This window comes from Lepisosteus platostomus, chromosome 24, assembly GCF_059453375.1.
Source record: "Lepisosteus platostomus isolate fLepPlt1 chromosome 24, fLepPlt1.hap1, whole genome shotgun sequence".
Taxonomy (NCBI): domain Eukaryota; kingdom Metazoa; phylum Chordata; class Actinopteri; order Semionotiformes; family Lepisosteidae; genus Lepisosteus; species Lepisosteus platostomus.
Genome location: NC_142634.1, coordinates 12418923 through 12437854, shown reverse-complemented (window position 1 = coordinate 12437854; position 18932 = coordinate 12418923). Strand labels below are relative to the sequence as shown.

Genomic DNA, 18932 nt, shown 5'->3' with positions numbered 1-18932 from the left:
CAAGTAGAAATTGACGTCAGAGCAAATAATATAATGTAATTTTAAGCCAAACAATGAGTATTAGCAATAGCAAACGTTATTTGTTACTGGTTAAAATCATCACTGCTTAGATTTAATTGGGTTTCGTTAAAAAATTAAGAATATTTCTGACAGCTAACACATAGCTTAATTAAAATTTCAAAACGTTTAAGGGTATATTTTAAGATCATTTCCAAGACCCACCAAGTTTAATGGACTTTACAATATTCCTGGTCTCTTATTTCCTCTTTCCATGACATAAAAGTTTCATGACTCCATATACAGTAGCTACACTCCCTCCTGTTTGGTCAGGCTGTGGCTGTCCAACCTCAAAGGCACAAATAATGTCCAACACAACAGCACTGATTTAGGCAGAAAATGAAACATATTAAATAAAATGTAAAACCTTATTTCTCTCACAATGAGCTGCACCATGGTTCCATGTCCAAGCTGCTCATAACCTTGACAAAAAATACTAATCCACAGGATTTTGAAACAGAGCATCCAGCCCACTTATGTTCAGGTAATAAAATGTGCATTAAAAATCTGTTGCTCTCTTTGTCACACCCATTATACTCATGAGTAGGTTTGGTAGTACTGTTGCATATCCCCTTCACATGAACTGAGGACTCTCATAAACACTTATTGTTTACTCACCTATTACCTTTGACATTCTGGAAAGTAATGTTCTTTGTTTCCATACCTTTATATTTATATTTTAGGCATTGTAAAGAAGTATTTTTAATTTAATTAATGTTTTAGCTGAGTGTAGATGTACAACAGCTAAGACAAAACCCAACGTTATCACAATCTGTTTGTTCCACCATTTTGTTTCAAATTACAGAGCCCAGTCAGCCCTGGTTTAAATGGAGGCTTACCTGTCCATCAAGAGGAACCAGGGGTGGAGCTTAGGGTCATTTACCTGGCACTCATGGTGTAGCAAGTTAGGTTTGCTCTCTATACACTTGTCCGTGTTATTACACAACTGAGATTTTGTAGGCCTGTTTTGGAAGACAGCAAGTAGAAAACGTCCTGTGTGTGACTGAAGTATGTTATTTTGTTTAAGCTGAATACTTTGACTTTCTCTTTTGTAAATATTATTTTTCATTGCAGGAGAGGTGGCATGGTGGCACAGTAGTTGTTTTTCAGTGCTGAAGTACTGTACAGTATGTTCTACCCTTGTTTGCAAGTTTGTTGTGTGGAACAAACTACCCAGCCATATTGTTGAAGCCAATACCCATGCTTCTTTCAACCAATAACTAGATAAGATCCTTGAATCAATTAAGATCCTTGGATACTGGGCCAAACAGCCTCCTCTCTTCCAGCCAATCCTAATTTCTTAGTTGTTGCATTGGACAGGTGACTCATTACAGTACAGGGTTCGCTTATCAGGTAGTTGGCTAAGAATGTCAGCTAAACCTAGATATATTCACCCTGTTGTGTGCTAGCTCTTTACACATTTAAGCAGAGCTGGTTATTATAATGCCCAATCACCAAGTCACAGAAGATCACAGTTTTCAGACAGACCCTGGTCTCTATTTCTCTGAGAGGTGGTATTTTCAGAGGCATGTCTGTCAGATCAGTCACCAGTGGCCATAGGGAGAGCAAACAACTGAGACGCCCAGTATCCAGGCAGACAGGTCAGCTACAACGTGCGATGGGTCACTGAGTTGTAGTCATGCCTGGTAAGCATTCAGTCAGAACGAAACACTAGAGGCTTCTGCTGACAAGTCATTGTTCAAGTGCTCTACTTGGCATACTGTCTTAAACACAATGCACAATGATCTTCATAGACTTCTCTCTTCATATACACTCACATGTACAGTACACTGTAACACATGGTTTAAATCTAAACATCTGCACATTTGCGGCAGAAAACCTGTCCTTCTCACACAAAACCTCCGAACATCTCTCCTTCTTTATCTCATACTTACTGTAGCTCCAAGTCCCTAGAAATTCCATATCTTCCTTTCCTTCTAAAGATGTAAGGTTAAAGTGACAAACACATTCAATGTTCAGTTCAGCACTTTTTCTAGTTTGTCTTGCCAGTTCCTTGCATAGCACTTTGCCGATACATTCATAATCAGTTTTGTGGAGAGTTATTTTTAAAAAGGAATTAGTTACAAGTTTAATTTGCAAGGGATTACTTTTAACAATTGACAATGCATTTGGGGTAAAATAAAAAAAAATCTTAAAAATTACATACTGTATGCACTGTGTACAGTTATTATGTAAAGTATTATGTAAATTAAATTTTAAAAATAAATTTTCGTACTTATCTAAGTTTATCTCTTAACTCTCCTTACGTACCTAAAAAAGTAATCCCTTACATGTATAACTTGCAATTGTAAGGTTCATTTTTAAAAGCAACTGTCCCCAACACAGAATTCAACAGGGAAGTATTGATTATATATTGTATTCCAATAATTCAAACAGACAAGTACCATGGTGAATCATACTGTATGTCTTAGACTAATCCATGACACAAAAATTAAACAGTATTCCATATTAATACAAGTATGTGCTTGCTAACACTTAAATTATCTTATAGCCTCAGAATTACTTTCTGAATTTATTTACTAACATTTTGATCGGTTAAAAAGGTCTTGTCCATTGCACTTTTACAGTAAGCATCTTCCGTACAGTTGAGGACCTTGTTACACATTTTATATATTAATATCAACCTGTTCTCTATCAACATTTGATATATTAATTTCAACTTCTCTTTCCAATCACAGACTATCTTTGTTTTTTCATACATTCATTCTGTATTTTACTTTCCTTCTGTATTCCAAACACTCACTGTAACTATATAATTGCAGCCTCCTCTTGTTTTTCTGAAAAGCACTTTGTTATAAAGGTATTATTATTTATTATTATATTTAATATGCATATTATAAATGACAGTTTCCTGTACTTTTATGTTTGTCAGATTGATACAAACCATATTTATAAAGACACAGGTCTTATTCCAAGAGTTTCTTGTCATGGGAAAATGTTTACAATCCATTAATACTCTCTACTGTAAACAATTATTGTTTAGAAATGAAATTGTAGGTATGAAATTCAACACAGATTGTTTTTCAAAACATATGCTTCTGCCATAAGAAAGGAACAGCTGAGCATGACTTTTTGTGTCCCACTTCTCCTGAAATGTCACTGAAGAATGATCTCTGTTGTTCTAGGGCTTTAAGCCTTAGAATCAAGGTCTTGGTTCAAGGCCTTGTTATATCATTCTGGAGATACAGCAATAAAGATTTAGAGCTTCTCTCAATGTAATTTAAAAGGCAGATGGAAAAAAAGCCATTTATTTTAAACATTTTCATTAATAATAAGGGCAAAGCATATTTAGTATACTTGCCAACAGCGCTGATATGGGTGGGATAGTCCCAAAATTGTACCAGATGATGCACGTCTCATTTCAGAGGAAGAAAATCCCTTGAATATTATTGCTAGCATAAAATGTTCTACCTGTGACTCAGAGATGCATTAATTATAGAGAGCAAGGAGACACAAGACAACCAGGACCTCTTTTAGAAGACAATGTTGATGGACACTACCACCATTAATACAAGGAAGATTAAAAGCCCTACAGTCATATGACTACTGTATGTGTACTAGTACCTCCACCACTTTTTCTCAGTATGTAATCCACTTATTCAGCATCATTGGCCTTGTAAGCTCGTGAAAATTTTCTGTAACTGAATGATTAAACATGTTCAGGCAAAATGCCCCCATTTGTATTCAATCCTCTCTAAAAGCATGAGGGGGTTGTCTGTTTGAAATACAAGTGGACAGTAGCATTAGCTCAAGATCTGTAAGCTACCAAGAGCTCTCATTAACAGTTATATTCAGGCCCACAGATTACAGAGCTTGAAATGACACAGGTTGTAAATTCTGGCTGACTATAAGATACTTATTAACTTAAAAGAGAAAAAACAAATAAGAAACTAGGGTTTGGTCACATATGCATGTAAAAGAATAAAACCATAAATTACCCTGTCACTCACCCTTTAAATGTAGTGCACCTTAAAAAAAAAACAACAACCCAGTATTCCTCAGTTCCTGATCCTCCTACTGAATTTACTTTAAGCAGTACAGCTTGATTTAATTCAGGTGCCTTTTCAGCTCATGGAGACCAGTTTGGCAATTGCAAATTCTTCTATTATGTAAAACAGAGACAGGTTAAGGCTAAAAGCATGTCAACAGTATTTGTATTACATTGTTTACAATTGTGTTAACTAATAGAGTTTGAAGTTGATGCAGAATGAATTTACTCTTCTCGATAAATGTCTTTGAATTTGGGTGTTAAGGTCTGCTAAGAGATATGGCTAAGACTGTAGAGGTTTATTTGGAATACATCAGTAGCAATGTGATGAGGATCCTCTCATTCGCTTCTACACTCCACTCGTATTATTTTCCAGCATCCATTGAAATCCTCAAGCTTTGAAACACTTGAGTATGTGTTTTCTTCCTTCTAAAGATGATAGTGGTGAGCCAGGATCAATTCTCTTGCCACCTTCTAGCCTGATCAGAACGGAAAATAATATTTTTCTAAAACAATAATTTCTGGATTTTAAAATACTGTCTCCTTAAAATACTATCTCCTTTACTACAAATAAATAAATTTCAATACTGGTCCAGCCCCGAGTTCCAACAACCACAAACCAACTGCTCTAGAAACACATTCCGTAGGGAATTAGGTCTACCTAATTGCTACACACTTTGAATCTATGCATATTGTATGCTTTCATCTCTTTTCTAACAGAAACATTTCCTCATGGTAATTTTCAGTTTGTGTAGTGAAGTAAAGGCACAAGAAAGCACATTTCAAGCAAGATGGAAATCTAGTCTTTATATTGTATTCATAAAATAATATTTGTGTAGCCACAGTTCTCTGCACAGATTATCCTGTAACTGTCCACAGGCTAGCAACAGCTGCTGACTTTTCACCCTTTCTCTGAATCACCCAAATCCACCTCCTGCAGAAGAAGCATCTGTATTCTAAGCAACAGCAGCTTTCAGACAGCCAATATGGTTTCTAAATATGAAACCTGTTAAGTAGCAGATCGAAGCACCTCTGCCTACTGAGTTTCAGATGTGAGAGATGCTTCATTCTAGTGCTGAACAGGTTGAAAACAACATATTTCTGTGTGGAGCTGCTCAGATTCAACTAAAATCATATGAACAGATTATTGCAACCTTACGGCGCTTTTGTACAGTAATTTAACCTTAGGAGTTTTGCATTTTTGCCATGAATTCACTGTAGCTTGACTACAGTTTGGATTTTCTGTTGTTGCCCATGCTAACTTAACTTCAAAGAACAATTCCACGTTATTTTATGTAGGAGAAGGTCAAACTCCCATTAATGGGCTGATGACAAAACTGAATACCGATACAATACAATACAATACTGATCCCTCTGAGCACTTCAGATAAGGAAAGCCCATAGTTTACAATACCTTGTGGAACAGTAAATTATTTTTGTCTCGCTCCTCAGGTTGCAGTTTTCCATTAGCTGGTTGGAAGATTTAAACATCTGTTCTTCACAGGAGAATTGCCTTGCCCAACCAACCCCAGAAAGCTGTGTTGACCTTGACAGACTCCCTATTCCCGAATTCCACAAAGTATGATGTAATTAGAAGCACAATTAACCACACTGTTTTCTCTAGGAATTCCACGGAACAAAAGATCTCATGCACATTTGTTTTTCAATTTACAGAACAAAACATGAGACACATAAACATTTTCTTACATTATGTGTTTTATCACACAAGCATTAGTGTTCACTGTCCTTGCCCAGCTTAACATTGGCATGGAATTCTGGTGTGTTAAATAATAAAAACAATCAAACAAACAAACAACTTTTTCTTTCACTTGTCTGTAGAAAGAAATACACATCAGTTACTGATTCAGTGATAATCTAGTTGATGCTGCAGACCTGCATACTCTGACTTTCTGTCACTTCCTGATATATTTTTAAAATTCAACTACTTACCTTAAATTCCCATTTGTAAAGAATACAAGTTCATTTACCACCATTCACTACTTATTTTTTCAAAGATTCTTTTGAGAAAAAGGGAATAAAAAACTTAAAACATAATTTGCCATTTTCAGAACCTTATTATAGCATGTAAAACAAAACTATTCTCAGGATGCTATAAAAATCTAAAAACACAAATATTCTGTATAATTTGGTTTCATTCTTTTTGATTTTGAAAAGCAATAATGAATATCTAAATATTCTGATCTTTTGAAGAAATGTATTCATCAATAATAGTTTTCTAAAAGTAAGAAGCAAAGACTTCATCTTTTTGCAGCCTCATCCCTAGTGTCTAATAGTGTCTGACAGGTTTTTAGTTCAATACGAGGACTATTTTATAGCTACTGTACATATGCCTCTGGGATTACAAACCTGTAAAAGCCATAAGGAAAGCTTGTGTAGAAATGTTATTATATGTTACTGAAATGTCTTTGGAACTCCCTACAGGACTATAAAAATACCATCCATTCTGTATTGATGTTCCTTTCAATCAAGGCACACCATGAGCCTATACGGAGGAGATGTTCCTGCAGATTGGTTTTGAATTGCTCAACATTGTTTATATGCATCCCACTCTACCTTGTAGCAGCGCTGTGACAGACGCAGTGTATAATATCAAGGCTAGCAATGTTGTTGACCAGAATGCATACATGCAGTTCACAACCCTTTTTGTAGTGGACATAAAGAGCCCAAATCCATCCAATTTAACAAAGACTATATTAACCAATTCCACTCCCACCACCATCACCACAACTGCCCAACCATGGTTACTGATGCAGTGAGCTCAGTACTGCAAATTATACAGCCACGAAGGATAAGAGTCATAAAGTAACAGTGGTTCTCTCTAATGAAATGTATTTATTGCATCAGAGATTTTAAACAAATCAACCTTTTTAAAACAGGTCTGCAGTCTCCTCGTTAGGTTAAGTAATTCTGTTGTCTAAATACTTTGCCATTCGCATAAAAATGGCTTCAGCACACAGTTTTTATAAATGAAAAAAGAAATCCATGATGAAATGTAAATATATCAGTACGATGCTTTAAATATTTTAAGTGTTATTTAAAGATTCTTTCAGAAAATGAATGCACTTTAATTCTTAGTTATATCACAAATATAAACATTGCTAGCTAGCTCAGCTCACAGCTTTATAACGGTCCTAATAATTGTATGTGAAGAACATGGTTCCTTAAATCCTGACTCATTTTATCTTGTGTGACATCTATTTTTTCTTTTTTCTTTGTAGCTAAGGTAGTGTAAATGTCACAATATAATGAATCAATCCCAACACAGTGCTGATCTTCAATGACAAAATGAATGAATAGGTAAGTCTTTCAAATCTGATAACCACCTCATACACCACCACAAAAAAGTTTTTTTTTGTTTCAAAACCATTAAGTCGAAGCCAAAAATGTAAAAGTGACTCAGACAGTGCTGTCATAATTGCTGACGAGCCATTTTAAATTAACAGATTATCCATAAACTGAAATGCTGTGGAGATCCCCAAAATACTCTTCTCCCCTCCTGTCCCACAGAGCTAAAATGAAAACACAGATAAAAGTGACAAACTACAGTATTTTCCAGAATCCCAAATAACTTGTTTTGAGATGCAAACCTTTCCAGACTTTCTAGCCTCAACAGGTGAAGATTTGTTAATTATTAGATTATTCATGAAGGATAAATTGTATTATTGTATAATAAAACAATTTCGCTGTATTGGGTTAGATAAACTCATCTTCAAACAAACAATGACACCACTAATTTAACTTTATTTAAGCATTTAAAACAGCTGATTTTACACTCTTGACATCTGTAGGCTATAAAACTGAAAATTACCTACCTCAGCTCTTCACAAATATTTTAACTCATTTACTGAGTTACAATGCTCAGTATATGTCATCAATACTAAAATATTAAAAACATGTATATCTTTATTGTTAGTTTTTGAAATAATGTAAAGCAACAAAAATAAAACAATAAAATTGGTGTTCACTTTCTTGAGGGAAAAAAAGGAAACGGCTACAAATGAATTGTATAGTCTCCAAAAAAAAAGCAATTCCCAAATAAAACCTGAAAAAATCTGTGATTCCTGGGAGCACCTCATAGCCCGTGGGTACACTGCCAAAATTTGGAATCGTTTTTGGGTAAAAAAAAAAATGTCTCATTGTAGTTGTACTTTCGTGATTAAACCACCTATTGGGCTATAGTTTCACATTTTACCAGCATTAACTCAGTTTAAGCTGATAAATCTGATGGTACATAATCGTTTAGATGCAGATCAATCTGTTATCCTTCCACAGAAAGAACCTTTTCAGCGTTTTACCTTATTTTTTTGGTTCATGTTGAATCCAGAAACCAGACCTTTACAAACACCCTCCTGTTTCTTGTGTTGCAGTAAAAGATACATGGGGAAAAACAAGAGCACAGTGCCAGCGTGGCAGATAGATTGTGGATTCAGAGTTAGTGTGAATAAAGCTATATATTTGCAGCACTGAGAGCAGTCGTCCTAGGCTTTAGGGAAAATGTCTTGAAGCTTGCACTCTTTTTAATGGAATAACAAGTGAAATGTCAAGTCTGCCTGCTTAGAGTGGACTTTTTTAACACAGAAAGCACTGGGTAAAAACTACCGGAGTCCCTTGGAGCTTCGCGCACTGCACCACTGTTATTTTATCTAATTAACAGGTTGGTTGGCTACCTACCAAGGCCAAAGTTTCATTTTCAGCATGGTTTCAGTCAAAGCAGCAGGAAATTGCATTTTTTTTTCTTGTATGTGTCACTGTAAACGTATTCATTATTACAGTTCTCGAAACTATAGATTCGAAAACCCAAGCACGGTAGTAACCTGGGAAAATAGGAAATGGCAGAGTTTTAGGAATTAAAATAATTAAATTTTTGACAGAATTTTCAAGGTTTAAAAATAACTGCAACAGAAAAAAGGGCAACATGTAGGAAGAAGCAGCAGAGCTACTATGTAATGGCCAGTCTCTTTATTCCGACAATAAAAGTCATTAATATAGTATGTTTACACTTGGACCCAAATTAGTGCTATTACATGGACTAATGGAATGCACAATAATTAGAGTGAACTACAGTAACAAGATAATACACCCTTCAAACAACAGATCAGTTCAAGACCCAGAGTGAAACTAGGACTTGAGGCCCCCACTTCAGAAGACAATAACATTAATACATTAATACTAACATTAATACTAAATTTGTGTTAAATCTCTGTCAATATTCACCAAAAAGTTTTTCATTACCCTCAAATCAAACAATATCCCCTGATAAATTGTTAGGTTATGGCTGTGGACCGTTGCGAAGAAGCAAAATGTATTTGCTGCACTCCGATCTCATTTAAAAGAGATGGTTTGTGGTGATGTGGTCTCAGAGGAGCTATTAATATTAAAGAAATAGTTACCCACTGGCTTCAGTAGCTTCTGCAATGCAATATGATAAAATATGATACATTATGAATATATGATAAAAATGATGGAATCAAAAGAAGTACGGCAATAAAATGTACTCATGTTTCTTACAGTTTAGCATAGGTATATTAAGAGAAAGAATGTGTAGCACTAATGTCATTGACAAGGATCTAATTTAAAACTGCTAGTGCAATCAATATTAAATGCATGCCAGTAAGGGACACTAAACCCTTTCCTCTCAGCTAATAAACACAATACAAATTGTTTTAATTAACTAGCACTACTAACAGAATCTTATTAAGATTAATTTAAATGTCACTTTCTACACTGAACTAGACTTAAACATGCTTCTTCAACGGAGCAGCTGTTGCCCTTAGCCATGGAAAAAATCAAATTTATTTAAAGAACATCTTTTTTGTAGAAGAAGGCCTGATAACTCATTCCTTCTGCTTGTACTGCTTGGATATTTCATCTGGAAGAAAACTAAAATGAAAAAGTAATCTCCTTTGACATTAATCTTGCCTGACATTAATTTACAAAAAAAATAATAAAAAATGTACCATCATCTTGTATCTTGTTATCCAGAGCAAGTACACTTTCTAAGCACAGAACCTTTTAAAAACATGAAATAAAAAGGCCCTTGTAAAAATCTTCTTCTTTTGTCGTTCTGTACTTGAAATGAAAATCTCTCTTACATTAAAAAGATTGTGAAACTCAAGATCAAATTCTACTAAAGCTCACATAAGGCATTTACTTAGGCAGCCTTAAAGCCTGAAACACAAAATAATAAAATAATGATATTATTTAAACAATGGAAATGTCACATCTCCTTCTGTAATTAGTTTTTTTTTTCTTTCAGAAGGTGGTGATCTTCAAGGGTTTACAGTTGTGAAATTCTGAAGCAGGTGCCAGGAAAACAGTTCTACAGTATATCAAACAGAGCTCACTGCCGATATCAAAAAAGGACCACAAACGCTACAGCAGCAGTGCCCATGACACCGAAATTTACCAAAGGTTAAAAACCTGATTTATGAAGGTCCATGACTAAATTAGGGACATATTGTTTGGGGACAGGAATCAGAACTACAGGTATATAACTTCTGCCATTCTTTTGTCTGCATCTTAGATGCCACTCTTTTATCAGTATATTTGCCACTATAAGTATCCATTCTTTATTACCAATAATAATATTAGAAATTAACAATATTTATAATTATTTCAGTGATTATTGTAACATCTTGTTAATGCACACACCTTAATAATTAACCAAATACTATACAGCCCATGATGTGCAAAAAATTATATTGCACAAATATGAAGTAGTCTTTGCATTTCAGCAAAGGGAATCAATGATTACTTTTCTTTCCACAGCCAAGGGTTAAACCTATTTTGTTGTTTAGCTATAGTATTTAAAAGTTCTGAGCAAAAACTACTGTACAATACCAAAAACTATTTAGCCAATATTAGACCAAGGTTTCCTTGTTACCTATTCCATAATATTAACTAGTAAGATAGCACCATCATTTGTCAATGTAATTCGCAAAGGACTGTGCTAAATTATATTGAATATGTATCAAAGTGAACTACGATAATTAGAGCAGTGAAACATACAGTTATAAATGGGGTATGTCTTGGTTTACAATAGTGTAGATTCAAGTAGTTTTTAAGGCTGTAGTCTCCTACCTGGTGGGTTGAGATACTCACAACAGCCTGTTAAGCAAGGTATTTGACTCTGGTTGCTCCAGACCACCCAGCAATATATAGTACATGGATACCAGCATTACTGGAGGTGAAACAGGCCAGTACACCATCAAGTTGGTGGACATGTACTTTAATTCCAGAAAAACAGGGTCCGCATCTGGTCTAATAAACAAGGCTTTGCTATATCGATTCACTTTCAAAGTGCTTTATCCAATATAGGCTCACAGAGGAGCTGGAGCCTATTCCAACAAGCAGTGGTCACAAGTCAGAACACACCCTGGACAGGACGCCATTCCATCGCAGGGCACATGCAGACACAAACACATACAAACTCACACCAGGGCTAATTTTCCTAGAAGCCAGTTAACCTGCCAGTATGTCTTTGGACTGTGGGAGGAAATCGGAGCACGCTGAGGAAACACATGCAATCTCCCTGTAGATAGCATCCCAAGAACTGAACCAAGGCTTAATCTGAATAATGACTACATTACTGCCATGGTTTCTAATACTGCTATGGCAGAAATTACAGATCGTTTATACTCTAAAGTGGGTACTTTTCAGGCAATACCACCATCTAGGTTAATCACATCAGGTATCAGAAACTAACAATGCTGGCCTTGGTCAATACTGGCATAGAAAACCAGACTGCTGTTGTTAAGTGGTTTGGGGTACCACTAGGCGGTACTGTACCTTTCTCTCCAGACCACAATTTCCAAACTAATGCCCTAGTCTGGAGAACAGGAATGTGGAGTTATGGGTTCCTTCAGATAAGAGATCACCGAGGTTCTGACTGCTTGATAATTACATTCTCAGGGGACGTTTTGCAAGAGAAGAATGTTAACCCTGGTGTTTCCATTCTGGGTCTGTATAAACTGGCCTACATAAATTTCCCCCTTAATCCAATTGGTAATTTCCCACTTCTCCATCTCATCTGCTGTGTAGCACGACTGCTGGTGCCTAATGTCTGCCATGTGTTACCCAAGTGGCTGTTGTAATACAGTGGTGGGAGAAGTGAGTCCCTTCCAATGCATAAAGTGCTTTGGGATCCACTAGGATGATACAGTTACAGAAATGCAAGCAAGCAGAATTATTGTTGTAGCAGATAAAAGCGAATTTCTTCTCAACGCATTTATTTTGAAGGCAAATGAAGAGGCAGGGGACGAACTTTCAAGCATAATGTGGATGTGACCTCCTTTTGAGACATGAGGTCAGAAATAAAATGTAAAAAGATTTTATTTTAGAGCATATTTTAAAACAAAATTATAAGCTCCTGTACCTTTTAGCCATTTTTTTTTGCCTGTGTGCAAATTAATCTTGTTGATGTACATCCCATATTCATTTAATTGACTTGCGAGCCCATATGATAGTAAGCATTATAGATTAATCCTGTCTACCCCAGAATCTATGATGTACGGTAATGAAAATATTAAGCTAAGTAGGTTAATGGTTGATGCCAAGAGTGAGATAATGATGGAGAGGCTCAGTGGATTGTTCATGGCATTGGGGTTTTATGACACAGGAAAAGGTAGAACAAGAAAGATAGATAGGTGAATCTGAAAGAAGAAAACTCAAATGGAGGAAACCATACTGACATTGGAATTCCAGTGCTTGGGTCAACATGTGTGGTCTACACAAAATTAAACAGGTGAAGTTACAAAAACAACATACTGTATGTATGCAGACCTTCAGTCAAATTAGTTTTAGTCAGTCAATACATATTATTAATCTTTATTACATAGTAACATTTTAGGGATTATCATGGAGTTATAATATTGTTAACATTCAAAAAACAATTTATTTAGTACTTAAGGAAGACTAACATGGTATTACAGGTGTTAAAAGACAACTGTTTGTAGTTCGGAAGGCTCTAAGAGCCTTTAACGCTAAGTAAAGGTATATACAGTATTTAAAAAACAATCCAAAGAATAACACATCCTGAACTTCCTTAATCCACATCTAAAACTACTACTATAAAAAGCAATGTGTACTCCACTTGATATCCTTCTTCCTGGAGGCATTTCTATATTCTGAAACTGCTCTCGAAATCAAACATAGCCTTCAACCCCTGACAATTTCCAAATAGCACTATCAGAAAAATCTGCTTTAGCTCATTATTGTAATTAGAGATTGAAACAAGATATACACAGCTTTCTTTTTAATTAATCTGTGTTATTTTACAGCGCTTGCCCAAGGACTATCACAAATCACAAACCATCACTCCTCTCCCTCCTTTCACACGCTTAGGTTAATAATTTATGAATAGACAAATGCTGTTGTCATTTTTATATTCTTTGTATATGATCATTTAAAACTCCCTATCATTTTATACACAAAGTGAAGTAGTCTGAAAAGTCTGACATACTATAATTCATCTTCTATCTGAGACCACAAGACTAAGCAGAGGATAGTTGCTGTGAGAGCTCTCCTACGGTGAGGCGCTGCAGTCTCCTTCTTGTCAAGACCTGTCATGAGGATTAAATCTTTTTGAGCAAGGGAGTATCAAAGCAGTGGGCAGGAAGAGCACCACAGGAGCTTCTACATCACTGTGTTCGTTTGCAAAAGAACTGTTTCCAGCTTTTTTTCTAAAAACAAAAGGCTGCAAACACCAAACGAGATAGCAAATGACAAAACTGTGCAGTTACACAAATAGTCACTCTCTAACCCAAAGCAAAAGAATGTCAGCATCTTCTGAAATCAGGCCTCTGAACCTCTTGTGTGTCTAGAGGCAACGTGATAAACAAGCGTGTCCAGACACCTTTCTTACAGTAGGTGTTTGGCAAAACACTGAACAAGCACAACAATGCAGGGCCTCTATCTAGCACAGCAACACATTATAAAGAACTGCTAGACTTTTTATTTTATGGTGGGAATGAATTATAACGGGACGCTCAAACCTGACATCACCTAATTCATTTCAGTTTCAATCTCTGCTGGATTTCAATATCTTCCTCAGAACTCCTCTGGAGATGAGAGGCTTAAAGAGAGCATTACTAGAGCTAGCTGGGCCCAATTGTAACTGGGAAATTCACAAACACCTTTCTTTAAACTGATACAACAAAGAATATTTATACACTAAGATCATTAGATATTCTCTTTCTAGATTAAGAAAAAACCCTGTAACTTTAAAAAAGTTGAATCCTCTGGAAAATCTAAATGTGACAGCAACTCAAATTGTATTGATACACTCACAGCTCCAGGGAAGGAAGAATACAGTGTTACTCAGTCACTAAGGCTTTTTAATGAACTTCATTAACTACATTAACAATCACAGCTGTCCTTTATAACATCAAGATTGATCTCTTCCTGTAATGGGTTTATTGTTTACTGCACTGGTTATTTTTGCTTTATTAACACTTGCTTTGCACTCAACGCCAACCCAAAACCCTGGGACACCAATCGGCATCAGGTATGTTTCTTCATGTTATTTAAAAAATGACAATACTGTATGTTTACAGAAACAATGTGGCAGGAAACCTGCATCTGGGTCAGTGACTTTCAAGATATTCTTTAATTTGAATCATTTCAGACTGCAGAAATTAAAAATCCAAGGCATATACTGCACTCTTTCTGTATGAAAAAAACAGCTTTATTAAGAGGGGTATCTAAATGTCCAAAATATAAAATATCTAGAGTCCTTAAGTATCTTCAATTACATTTGTATGGGTGTACTGTGAAACAAAAGTTACACCATGATGAAAAAGGAACTAGCCTCAATGCATTGATCAGTGACTGAGATGGACGTTTCCTCTCACTGTTTGAATGAATGAATCCTGGAGATATCCTTGATTCCACAGAGCACTCTTTGAAGCAGTTCAAGAACTTTGAACTTTATTTATATGTTATAGATAAAGAAAAGTTACCGTCTCAAATATGTTTCATGATTTATAAGATGAAATGTATGATTTTCAATCTTTTACGGTGTAGTTTATTTTGATTGAACTCTGAATTTTTAAAGACCAGGTATAAACAAGATATTAACTAGAAACTCAGTATCCAAATAAAACCTAGTAATAATCCCTAAATTAACATAAATAATAATAAACTTTATTTTATATAGCGCCTTTAAAGGTGGCTTCTCAAAGTGCCTAAGGTTAACATATAGGAACACCTGAGCACCCTACTTTAGAAATTGTACCAGTTTATTGATTACTCAGTTGTTTTTTTTCATGTCACTCATTTTTAATGCAAGCTTCTGGTTACAGTATGTTAGGTGTTATAAAAGATTTAAAATTAAGTCTGAAAGAATAATTTTACTGGAAAACATTGCAATATAGCGTTTTTACAGGCTTACAATCACACAAACCATAAAACAGTAGTGAATTTCTGTCTTTATTTTTTTTTTTAAGATTATCGTAACGGGTCATTTTATTTTAAGAAACTTGTATTTGAAGGTTCTTGAATTTAAAATAGCCAGAAAAAAAGATACACGAGTTTAGAAGACTTAAGAGTGCAATCTTGTTTTTTCAACATAATCTTTGCAACATAAAACACCTTCTTATCCATTAATGGGTAATAAAATGTATCCTGACACATGCAATGTGTTGGAGTGGCCTATTGACCTGCTGTACATGCACATGTGATTGAGAGAGCTGTCTCCTTCCTTTTTCTTGTTGCATATTGTATGTGTAATAAAGTCAAGGAATCCAATTACTCAGCGTAAGCTTAGGGCATGATGTAAAATGAAGAGGAGAAAAAGAGGCTCAGCCCTTTCCAAGGATTGTAGGGGATTGCTATACCCAGTGAGGCCCTTAAAGCTGCTTTTTAAAATCTGTTTTATCTGGATTTCTCTTTTTCATCTCTTTATCCAGTCAGTTTATTATAATTCAGACCAGCCAAACAGACTGGAAATAGCTCTCTTTAAGGCAGACTTTAAGGCTTTTAACTAAATATCTTTTGGACATAAAAAATAAATAAATATTGTATTGTGTTTTCAGGGTAGACGCTGGTTTACATTCTTAGTCCACGTCGATAGGTGTGTATTTCAGCTAAGTTCAGGGTATCTTTTGTATGTATGGGACTAATAGTTTCTCATTTCCAAAATATAAATACATACAGGCCATAATCTGAGTTTTCACTCAGATATTTACACTCTAAAATATGTGTATTTCAAGTCAAAACACGTTACAAATGTATCACGAATTAACAAAAGGGGAGCTATTTCAAACTCATTGCAATTACAGTAGCTGTTTATGAAAGAGGTGGTTCTGTTTCTGTATGTAGCCTAATTACATAGGCTCTACCGGAATAAGAAAATAAAAATTAGAATTAGACACAAGTAACTGCAGTTAAATCAAAGGCACAGCAGCTATGATGCATTTCCATGAGTCCACAAGTTCATTTCTAAACAGGAAAAAAAAAAGATCAATACAGGAATCAATCTTCACAGTCCTTTGGGATCCAGAAACAAATATAATATGTAAATCAACGCTTACATTCATTAGGATATTGACATTCCCTGGGACTTGACTGACAGTCCTTTTGTGCAGAAATAAGGCTGCTGTTAAACTACTGCTGAGCAGTGCCTTTTACAAGCCGCTAATGCGCTCCATGGTTTATACTGACACTGGGGCAGCCTCTCTTAAACTGAACACCAATAAAGACTTGGCAGGTTTCAGCAGCTGACAGGCAGGCTAAATTTCCATCTCTTGTTTTTTTTGCAGGTTTGCTTGCAAATGTCTAATTGATGCTGAAAAGACCGACGTGTTTGTATTAATGCAGCAATGTAATGTGCAAGTGTGATGCTACTTCTTTAAAGTAACTTTGAAGTGGAAACGTTTGTTTCTATGTTAAATGGCATCACGTGAAGTAGCCCGTAAGTAATGTTTACAATACATTCTGTTTGCACACTTCATGGATTGTAATATAACCGTTAGCATAAATGCACAAAGTGCGGAAGTTTGAGACATTGTTATATTATATTAAGTAGTAATTACAGTAACATTTTCAATGTATCAGTCTTGAACACTTCACGGATTTATAGCTACTGTAGAAATGCAAAAAACTGTTTGGACTTTGACATGTATTATGCAGGCACGGGATAGTGCAAAGAGCTTTTTATGCTCCCAAAGGAAAATTTTGTAACCGTACATTAATAATGAAGTACTGCACAGTTATTTTATGTCGAGTATAAGTTTAGACATAAGACAGAATCGTCGCTGTGTATTTGCTTTTAATTTCGGGATTTACATCCTGTTACAGGTACGGGTACTAGAAAGTCGGGGTTATTAATACCGAAAACGTAAAATTATAACACCTTCAGTACAAATTAACCTAGTTTATTTGGGTGTATATTTTTACAGAAGTACAAATCTAACTTTTTTTAATGTCCCATGAATGTCCCGATCAAATCATGAAAATGTGTATTAACCTGAAAAGAAAACCAACACGCCCAGTACGAAAGATTAAACTGCATATTTGTATAGCGTATTTAGTAAGATTGGCCAAGAACATTTATAGTTATTACTTTTTGACGGATTGTGGAGGTCTATATTGTATAGAACACAGTAGTGACTTTCTATCGGACTACAGAAATACAATACTGCAGAATACAGCCTTTAACATCTGAGTACAGTACAATCTATGCTTCAAATGTCTTGAGAATAGTGCTGTCATTCTGAATGTAACACACACACGCGTACTCGCAGTTATTTGTGAAAAGGCTTTTCAGCTTCAGAATGATAATATCATTATCCATAATAATAAATGCCTACGGTAAAACTTACCCTGGGAAACGGTAACAATTGTGAGAATCGTCGCTGTATATATCTGCAGCATCCTCCACAAGTGCGTGAAAAAGCACATTTTGGCAACCCGACTGGCTTCAAACTTATTCCATAGAAGATCCCTGTTTGATTACGTATGTTAGCAGCAACCTATAAATTCAGGGAACTTAAGGGTGTAGAATCGATGCGAATTTATAGACTTTCTTCATTGTTGCCATGCCAGCCAGCGGCAAAAAGGGTGCACTTTAAAATAACTTTTGCAAAGCAAATCAGGAAGGTTTCAGTGCTTGTGCTTCCGCGCCTATCAACACACTGTCCCTTCGTCCCTACAGCTCTAACCATGGAATACATCATTTAAAAGTGCGCTAGATCTGCACAAGCGCTATTTCAAATCAGGTAAATACGTATAAAACATATGAGCCAAAGAAACTTCTTCATGTAACTTTCTTGCAATGCAAAACAAAAGTGTGCTTGATTTAATTTTCTTTTCCAACTTGCATTACTGTTAATACGTGGTTTCATTCACATCCATTGCGGCGGGTACATTCCACCAAGAATAAAAGTCGTTTATAGAAAAATGCACATCGTAGCACAAAGCCACGGCAGTTGTCCACCCACTTCAAACGACACTGTTCAACTTTCAAAATTCCAAGTGGGCAGCTTCTAATTTTCACTCTGTGATGTTTGTCTATGACTGTCTACCTTTAGTACCACTTGTCGTCTCTTTTGCACAAGATCCACGAACAGTGCCCAAAGAGCTGAGATCCGATCAAGAGACCGTCCCGTTTACTTGCGCAGAGGATAAAGTCTGTCAGCGAATGAGACGCACCAAAGGCTGAAAGGATGATGCCAACAACTACCATAGCTTTAACAGATGTTCGACTGAAAAAAAAAAACAGTTAAAATCCACCCAAAAGCAAAGGAAAACGACCCAAATACTCATACAAGCACATAATTAAGACACCGTTCACCAATCGTAACATTTCTCCAGTTGTGGTTTATTCCGAGTAATGAAGATAAAAATC

At 35.7% G+C, this 18932-nt stretch overlaps 1 protein-coding gene across 1 annotated transcript in view; it reads right to left on the bottom strand.

Annotated features, from left to right (window-relative positions):
- LOC148641684 (transmembrane protein 132D-like) overlaps positions 1-18620 on the bottom strand; it is a 71290-nt gene extending 52670 nt beyond the window's left edge. Inside the window, exon 1 of the mRNA XM_088618154.1 lies at positions 17908-18620. Coding sequence (XP_088474280.1) covers positions 17908-17986 — 79 coding nt within the window. The 5' untranslated portion in view covers positions 17987-18620. The remainder of the gene's footprint in view (positions 1-17907) is intronic.
- Between the last annotated feature and the right edge of the window lie 312 nt (positions 18621-18932).